The 9,837-nt window shown below is 48.6% G+C and overlaps 1 protein-coding gene across 1 annotated transcript in view; it reads left to right on the forward strand.

Annotated features, from left to right (window-relative positions):
* SRRM3 (serine/arginine repetitive matrix 3) overlaps positions 1–4,152 on the forward strand; it is a 103,664-nt gene extending 99,512 nt beyond the window's left edge. The window contains exon 18 of the mRNA XM_083715363.1: positions 331–4,152. Within this exon, the coding sequence (XP_083571489.1) occupies positions 331–701 (371 nt within the window). The 3' untranslated portion in view covers positions 702–4,152. The remainder of the gene's footprint in view (positions 1–330) is intronic.
* Positions 4,153–9,837: the final 5,685 nt, after the last annotated feature.

Here is a 9,837-nt window from a genome sequence, read left to right on the forward strand (position 1 = left end):
TGACCATTGACTGTGCTGGCTAGGGCTGATCCGAGCTGGAGTCCAGCCACATCTGGAGAGCCACATGTTTCCCCGCTCCTGATATTGAGCATACATCCCTCCTGTCCTTTGTGTAGAATTTAGGTTGGGTTGGACCAGATGAGGACCCCTTCCAACTTTAATCTAGAATCATATAATTGTAGCATTGGAAGGAACCCCAAGGGTCATCTAGTCCAACCCCCAGCATTGCAGGAATCTATCACCCAACGCGGGGTTCGAACCCACGACCCCGAGATTAAAAGTCTCACGCTCTACCAACTGAGCTATCCCAGCAGTGTTTGATGTTCTAAGATTCCATCTTCATCCTTCCTTGCAAACTTGGTTTTCACTCAGCTCTGTATTTGAAAGAAAAAAGAAAACAGGTGTTTCTTGGCCCTCAGTGCCGTAGCCACTGCCCGCTTCCTAATCAAATCCAGTTCAGACCGCTCTGCTTCTGCCTAAAGGCACTAAAAATGTCCTTCTTCTCTTCCAGTGCCCGCAAGCGCCCGATCCCCTACTACCGGCCCAGCCCGTCCTCTTCCAGCTCCCTGACGAGCTACTCCTACAGCCGCAGCCGCAGCCGCAGCTACGACAGCTACAGCAGCAGCCGCAGCCGGACTCGCACCCAGAGCCGCAGCCCAAGCTACAACAGCCGGAGCAGTTCTGAGAGTGCTGGGTTTTGAGGGCCAGCTGCCCAGTTGCCGGAGTGAGCTGGCCCTGCCCAGCTGCCCTCCCCACCCACCCACCCCTCCAAGGCATGCCCAGTTTTAATTCCTCAACCAGCGCCAGCCTCCGCTCCTTCTTCCTTCCTCGTGACTCTGGAGTTGCTGGGTGCGTCCAGCCAGCGAGGAGCTGGGAGCTGGCCCAGCCATTAACCGGGGAGTCAGGAAATCTTGTCGGTGGGGGAGAGAACTGCCGAGTCACCTGTTAGAACGCGCAGCATCGTGGCGGAGGAGGCCAGACACTCACTGGAAGTCCGGGGTTGCAAAAGGATCGAGGTTTTGTGGGCAAGGACCCCAATCGTCTGGCCTGGACAGAGGCCTGATGGTGGACTCCGTTTTGCTTTGTTGTTGTAGTTTTTTTAAAAAAAACTAGTTTCTACTGACAAAAGGGTAGGGAGGGTCTCCCGGGGAGTAACGCCTCCAGGGTTCAGGATCACGCACAGAGCATATGAACAAACACCAAAACCCACCACTGAACTTTGGGCTCTAGAACACAGGAGTCCTCGCTATTTGATCGCACCCAGCCTCGAACAAACAGCTCACAGAAGATTCTTCCTCGAGGCGAGTTTGAGGGTTGTTGTTGTTGTCCACCCCCTAATTTATTTGTAGTGTTTATTTATTTCGACTCCAGCAGCCTGGAGAGGTTAATGTTTAATTTATTTTAGGAGGCAGAAAGGAGAGGGGTGGCTGGCATGGGAGCACAACTCTGTTAATTTCCAGAGGGAGAAATTCCGAAAGAAATCTTACTTGGGAGTTTGGAGGGTTGTGTAAAACCCAGGAAATGGATGGAGGGAAGGAAGGAAGGAAGGAAGGAAGGAAGGAAGGAAGGAAGGAAGGAAGGAAGGAAGGAGCTGATCACTTCCAAAAAGTTACAAAGATGACTACTGGATTGACTACTTCAGGACTACTTCTGTGTCCCAGGAAAGAACCTCAACTCAACGCTAGAACCCAGCGCACAGGATTGGTGTTTAGAAGTTTGTGGGTACAAACAGCATTTGCCACCAATGAAGACACACACACAGAGCACTTCCTGGAGGATGCAATGACCTAGGGAAGGCCCCAGAATCAACCCCTGCCTGACATGTCCATCTGGTTCCATGGCAGGTGATAGCAAAGCCCCATCTCTGCGTGAGACCCTGGAGAGCAGCTGTGGTTCAACTTTGATGCTTCTGGGCTTGATGGACAAGCAGTCGATAAAACAAGAGGGACACCTGATGGGGCTCAAATGCCGTGGGCTGGTTTGCCAAGTTGGGCGGACCATCAGCCTGACTTGGTCTAAGGCAGCACTTTCATATAAACGTACATCTATGTGCCCCAGGCTGTATGGAAGCTTGCAGAGAGAGCAAGGATGACCTCTGACGTATCTTAGCACAAAGGGGTATTTTGCTTTCTGCAAGAGAGCAAAGGTCAGCCAGGCGAGGGTCACGTAACTTAGCGCCCTTTCTGTAGAACCAGATAGCACAACCGGATCAGTTTCCCTTGCATATATGAGGTGGGGAAAAATAAATACAGCAAGTTCAGGGACACCACCCGATCAGACCTTTGCCTCAAACCAAGAGAGAGAGAAAGAAAGAGGGGGACAAAACAGGTGGGTTGTGAATCAGATCCCCCTTGGCAAGCCCATGAAAGCGCCAAAAATCAGTCTGAGTGTCCAAATCTCCTTCCATCAGATGTCTGATGTAAAGATGTAAAACTCACAAAGGACTAGAATCCTGACATGGCCTGTGCTAGAAGGGCAGAAAATGCACTGGGTAAGGAGGAGCATCGCCCATTGGACATCATTCTCCAATTAGTGTAGCATGAACAAATCAGAGAAGCCACAACACCTTTGGAAGAAAACCTCCTGGTTCTGCAGAGGTGCCACCCACATATTATTTAAGGCCCACCATTCAAATTCAGATGCTATAGACACCCTCCCAATTCTTTGTATTGAGCCTCCAGACCTGAATTCTGTGGTTTGTTGGCCATATGTGAAAAACTGGATTCAGAAGAAGCAGTGCGTTGGATCTCTGTGTGGCCGTGTTGCAGGTGGGGCAGAGAGGGAGGGAAAGAGAAAGAGAGAGGAATGAAGGACAATTCTTTTTAGGGACATCTGACATTGGATCCACCCAGTTCTTCCAGTGACACGTTTAAACTATGGAGATCCACAGTCCGTAACTTACTTGGCAAATTTGGATTTGGGAGGCTTTTGAAGCAAAATAACACCTGCCTGTTGCTGAGTTGTGATTGTGGATCCAGATATTACAATCTTTATTTAACACTTATAAAGCACCTAATGTTTTCTCAGCACCGTCATATATTAAAAGCTGAGAGAGTCCCTGCCTGTGGTCTTGCAGCCGAACGGACACAACACGAAAGGAAAAGGGGATGGGGAGGGATGAGGAAAGCAAGCTGCTCCTTACTAGCTGAGAGATGGGGCCAAGATGCCCTCCCCCTGACCATGAGGTTCTTCCTGGGAGGTGCATGCCCCTCACTCCCCATGCTGGTGGCAGAGACCACAGTATGCCTCCCTTCAGCTCCACAGTCCCAGGCAGCTGGCAATTGGACGTGACAATCAAGAACTCTTGGAGGTCTTTGGAGCAAGAGCTTCCAGAGTGAACTCTAGTCTAGATCTAGGCAATAGGTCCTACTACATTGATCAAGGAAGGAGGGAAGGCTAGGCTTCTAATTTAGCCAGCCCAAAGGTTATACTGTTGGACCCTGGTATTGCAGAAGAAATCCCTAACCTATATCCAGCTGTTGGTTATTGTTTTTTTACATCCCTACCAGTAGCTGAAAGCTCCCACTGGCAGCAGGCAGAGCCAAAATATCTTCCTCCTATTAGTTCACACCTGAAACACAGTCGCCGGCAGGATGCTGCCTGGGCTCTCCGAAGACGACTGAGCAACAGCAAATACTGGTTCTGTGGGGCTCTCCAAAGATGATGGACAGCTGGAGAAGCTCAGTCAATAGAGCAAGAGACTTATTCTCAGGGTTGTGGGTTCGAGCCCCACATTAGGCAAAAGATTCCTGCATTGCAGGGGGTTGGACTAGATGACCCTCGTGGTCCCTTCCAGTTCTACAGATCTATGACTCCGTGCCAGCAAACGGCGGTTTAGTGGTGCATCAGTCTCCAAAGGAAGGTCTCCAAAGGACTGCAGTGTTGAGATGCTTTTGGGGTTCCCTTCCAATTCCAAGCAGCAGCAAGTGTAGAAAGACGGCGTTATCAGGGAAAAACATGTCCAGTCTTCCTAGCATCCTTTCATAGTCTCTGCAGTCGTTAGCAAACCAGAACAAACCATTCTCTAGAGGAAAAAAAATTAATCTCTCTTTCTCTCTTTCTCTGAATTGTGAAGTTGAGCTGTAGATTCAGTGAGCTGGTTCAATGATAATAAAATATACAATATATATATTGTAATGGAATCTTCCTGAAGTAGAGCCTATTTTTGATGGCGGTGTGGGGGGCTAGCTGAGTGGGAGAGCATCTGACTTTGCATGCAAAAGGTCATGGGTTCAATCCCCAGTGGCAACTCCAGGGAGGGCAGGCTGGGAATATCCCTTGCCTGAAAACCGAAAGAGTCATTGTCAGTCAGCGCAGCTGGAGGGTGGGCAAGATTTATTTATTTTTTAAGTGCATCAAGGTTATCTGTCAAGGGCCACGTCTCAGCGGGAGAGAGGCCAGAGCTGAAAAGACGTGGCTCTGGAGTTGAAGCTGCGTCAATGTGTTTGCAATTGTACATCTTTCCAGATGTTGCCCTTTTCTCAGATTTGCCCATCCCTAGAGAGCTGCGCCAGATTAGGATTCGGTTTGGGTTATTATATTCCCATGTTGCGCTACAAAAGCCTCAAAGCAATTTAAAAACCAACGTAAGGACATGATAATAAAAATCACAAACGCATGCTGGAATACAAGATTGGAAAAAGGTTCGTCCTCTTACATAGGCGAATCCTGCCTCCCTGCTCTGGGCAGGCAAAGAAGCCCACAAACCTCTACTCTCTGCTCTTCAGGGTGACCCAATTCATTTCGGATTATGCAGACACCTCTATGTGCAAACATATTTGGGGTCTCACTTTGTCATAGAACAATGAGGTGGAGCTGTTATCTATGTAACCTCCCTAACACAATGTAAGCTAATATTTGTAATGAATACAAGAAGAGCCTGGATCAGCATCCTAGTCCAGCATCCTGTTCTCACCCAGTTGGCCAACTGGAAATGCCCCCCCCCCCCCGCAGGATCTGAATGCAATAGCAACTCTTCTCACCTGTCATTCCCAGCAACGGGTTTTCAGAGGCACGCTGTCTCCCGACAGTAGAGGGACAACACAGCCATTGAGAGCCTTATGCCTCAGGAAATCTGTCCAATCCTCTTTCTCTCTCTCTCTCTCTCTCTCTCTCTCTCTCTCTCTCTCTCTGTGTGTGTGTGTGTCTGTGTGTGTGTGTGTGTGTTTGTTGATTGATTGATTGATTGATTGTATTTATATCCCATATTTTTCTCTGAGGAGATCAAGGCAGAGTATGTGGGTCTCTCCAGGGCTTTTTGTTTTGTTTTGTTTTCAACTGGAACCCACCAGAACTCAGTTCCAGCACCTCTCAGGTGGGCACCCTTGCCTTTTAAGAGAACAAGGAAGGCATTTGGGATGAGTTCTGGTACCTCTGTTTCTATAAAAGTAGCACTAGGTCTCCCCCTCCTCATGGAATCCCCACAACTCTGCAAAGTAGGTTATGCTGAGAGGCAGCCCAAAGTCGTCCAGGTCTCTCGCATCCCAGGTTGTAGTCTGACACTCTCACCACTTCCTCATACTGGCTCTCGGTTTTTATCCTATGTGGCAGCTGGGCGAGGGGTGTGAGGTGAAAGGCCACCCATTTGTTCTACAGACCAGAGCAACTTCATTGGATGTGTAAATTGTGGTACCTAACCAGCCAAAGCCATTCCCTTACCTTAACAAAGGAACGGGTTCCTTACCACAGGATCACAGGCTTGGAACAGGCACAGGGCATTATCCAGGCTGCACCAAAAAACAACAACCCCATAACATTGTATTTTTTACGTTCCGGGAGGGGGGAGGTAGGGGGCTCCATTTGCCGTTTCCCCTTTCCCCATAGTAGCACAAGCATCTGGCCAGCAGGAGGAGCTGGAGGGTAGCTTTTCCCTGGCCTGTCGGACGCCCGGCCAGGAGGAAGGAGGAATGGGAATCTGAAGGGAGTCTTCTGGATGCTTCGCCCTCCCTCTTCCCCTGCGCAATCAGCCCTTCTCATCATGCTCCATTATCCTTGCAGCTGGGGGATCCGGGCACGCAGCACAGCAGATGGGGCCCGTCAATCTCCAGTAATTGAGACAAGAGAGATATTTATTGCCCGGCTGTCTGCTCAGCCCGGCCTTTGGCTCTGCACTGAACCTGGGATCCTGCAACCAGCACGGGTGGAAGGAACGCACAGCCAGGGCCACTTCGTCTTGCTTCTGACCTTGCCGTCTTTTCTCTTGCAAGAGCGCCTATGTCCTCCCCTTAATATTTCACCACTATTGTTATGTGTTATATGGTCACAGACCTGCAAAAACAGGGCATGCAGGGAGTAAGACGTGAGCATTAAAACACACACTCAAAATACAGTGTGTTGCAAAGAATCAAACAGGCAAACATTTAAAATGCAATATAATACAAGAGAGAGAGAAAATATGTAGACTGCAACTAGAATGAATGCAACTAGCATACAACTTGGGAGGCCTTTGAGCAGAGAAAAGGAAATTATTATTATTATTATTATTAATTATCCCGCTCATTTGACATAGTATAAAAACACAACTAAACACCAAGCATTACCTGTGTTTGTTTGTTTGATTGATTCCCCATTTTTTATCCCAGAAGCTGAAGATGGCAGACGTAGTTTTCCAGCTCCTCATTTAATCCCCACAACAGCCCTCTAAGGTAGGTTAGGCTGAGAAGGATGAGTGGGGATCTGAACCCTTGACCTCTCAGGCCTTGCTGTTGACTTTCCAACCACCACAACCACACTTCATTTATTTACTCATTTCGAAACCTTTCTTCTCCGTCCCATTTTATCCTCACGACAAGCCTGTGAGGTAGGTTGGGCTGAGAGTGAATTAGCAGCGCTTCAAGACAAACTGGGGGGCGGCGGAGAGGGGAGGATTTGAACGCTGGCCTCTCCCAGATCCTAGGCCAGCACTCACAACTCTACACTGGCTGTCTCCAAAGCTCTATACACCAAGGAAATACAAAATGAGAAACACATTGTTAAAAATCTAATGAAACAATACAAGCCTATAGTATTCCCTGCCTCCGTGGTCACTCAAGTGAAGTCACACACTTTGCCTCACTCTGCCACGGATGTGGCCAAAGTGGACCTCCCTCCGGCCAGCCTGGGTGAGAGAGGGGGGGAAATGAGCTCTGCTTAGGAAATGCTTCTCCGCTCTCTCTCCGTGTCTTTTTTTGGGTGTCAGGTGTCAAGGCCAAAAAATGTTCTGGAGACTCTCAGAACCTCCAGGGGTTATTCTGGCCTGCGGCCAAGGATGACTACGACTTCAGGATCGGGGGGGGGGGCCTCTTCGTAATCTTCAAGCAGTTGCTTTCCCTCGCTGACTCATCGTCGCCGAGACAGCGAGAAAGAGAAAGATCTTTCTCTCGGTCACCTTCTCCTCACCAGCTGCCTTGATTCTGCCTCGCAGCCATCCCACGACAGTGGTACCTTGGTTCCTGAACTGCTTAGTTGTCAAACGAAACAGCTGCCGAATGTGGCAACCCAGAAGTCAGTGTTCTGGTTTGCAAACGTTTTTCGAACGTCCAATACTTCCTGAGGGCAGGAAGTTCCTGCAGCCAATCAGAACCCACACCTTGGTTTTCGAACCAAGGCACCACTGTGCTCAAATGCACTCCCATCTTCCCTGCCCATTCATCAGGCTGGCTGGGAATGATGGGAGTTGGAGTCTGCAATTCCTGGAAGGCAAGTCGCAAGGCCTTGATGGGAAGGTACAAAATGATGGAGAATGTGGATTGGGGTTTTTTTCTCCCTCTCTCCTTTCACTCCAACTGGTAGAGATCTGATGAAGCCGAATGTTGGGAAATTCAGGACAGATAAAAGAAAGGGCTTCTTTAAACTCCTTCTGGTCAGTGTGAACAACCCTGAGCCAGACGGAGCAATAATCTGACTTGTTCTTAGGCAGCTTCCTATGACATCTTTTCTGTTGCCTGCCGTCTCCAAGCGGTGAGAGATTCTAAGGTTTCCAGGCACTTCCCCAGAGTTCGTGTTTCCCTTTGGAAATGTGGCACAGTGGAAACTGTGGTGTCTTTAGGATGTATGGTTTATTGGATACATCTATGCAACCTGAGCCTAGGATGGAGAGGTTCACAGCATTCACACCCCAAGGTTCAGTTTCTTCTTCCATAGCCGCAGCCTTGGATTCAAGCAGAAATCAAAGCCTTGCTCTCTGCCTGTCTGCTTGCTGGTTTGTTCTCCAGCTTCCATAACAGCAAATTCTGCTCTCCAACTCAGGCATTGCCCTTCTTGCTATTTGGGAGTTGAGGGAAGGGCCTCACCCATTTGCCCCCCAACACAGAGCCGCCTCTCATTTGCTTTCTTAATGGCCTATCGCCCAGGTGATCACCCGAACACAGGAAGCTAGCCAGGCTTGATTTGCTTCTAACATTATTATTATTATTATTATTATTATTATTATTATTATTATTATTATTTCTATTTATACCCCGCCCTCCTCCAGCCAAGACTGGGCTCAGGGCAGCTAACACCCTGTATAAAAACAAATTGATTGAAATGCAACTTAAAAACAAGATTAAAATACAATATTAAAATATTAAAATACAGCCTCATTTCAATGGAAACTCAAATCAAAAACTTTTGGGGGGATGATAATGTCAAGTCTTCACCAAGGCTAACTTTCCAGACTGGTCCTACATGGGTCAGAAATACATACAGGGAATATATAGGAATATAGGTGACTGGCTCCCACAAACTCGTAACATCCCTGCCTGAAATGCTAGAAAGCAGCTGCCAGTCAGTGTAAACCGCACTGAGCTAGAGGAACCCCTGCTCTGACTTGTTCTAAGGCAGCTCCCAATGACATACATACGAAAGACTCAGGTACTCCAGAGCCACTAAGGGGTGTGGCCTGCACAGAGGGGTGTGGCTTGTAGAGAGTTGCAAGAACCAACTCTGGAAGATGAAGGTGAACGTTGGAAGATTTAAGCCAGGTAAAACAAAGCCCTCCTTTCATGCAGTGCAGTTAAACTATGGAACTTCCTCCCACAGGAGGCAGCGATGGCTTCAAAAGAGGATTAGACAAATTCATGAAGGAAAAGGCCATTGATGGCTTTTAGCTCAGTCAGTAGAGCATGAGGCTCTTGATCTCAGGGCTATGGATTCAAGCCTCACATTGGGCAAAAGATTCCTGCAACACAGGGGGCTAGACTGGATGGCCTTTGGAGTCCCTTCCACCTCTACAATTCTATGATTCTATGATTATGAGAGGCTTGGCAGGCTGGATTTAGCCCTCAGGTTTCCAAGATTCTCTGCCTCTTATAAGTAAGGCAGAGGAGGGAAGGCCAGCGACTCCTGAGCCATCTGGGATGTGAATACAGTGGTACCTCGGGTTACACACGCTTCAGGTTACATACGCTTCAGGTTACACACTCCGCTAACCCAGAAATAGTGCTTCAGGTTAAGAACTTTGTTTCAGGATGAGAACAGAAATCGTGCTCCAGCAGCGCAGCAGCAGTGGGAGGCCCCATTAGCTAAAGTGGTGCTTCAGGTTAAGAACAGTTTCAGGTTAAGAACGGACCTCTGGAACGAATTAAGTACTTAACTCGAGGTACCACTGTACTCCCCAAACACATTCCCTCCCCAGGCTGGCCTGTGCTTATTTTCAGTTTGCTGAGATCAAACGCAGGCCTGGGAAGTCAGGATCCTGCTCAGCTGCGATGGGACTTGGTCTCCATCCCACCGCTCCCCTCCCTGGAAAAAACACACAGGGCAGAAATGACAAATGCTGTCAGGACCTGGGCAACATTCATCACCAGTTCCTCCAGCCAAGAGTAATTTCCATTAATAGACCTCTGGAATTCCTCTCCCAAAATAGGCGTTTGTCTG

Source organism: Podarcis gaigeae (assembly GCF_964106915.1).
Source record: "Podarcis gaigeae genome assembly, chromosome: 15".
NCBI lineage: Eukaryota > Metazoa > Chordata > Lepidosauria > Squamata > Lacertidae > Podarcis > Podarcis gaigeae.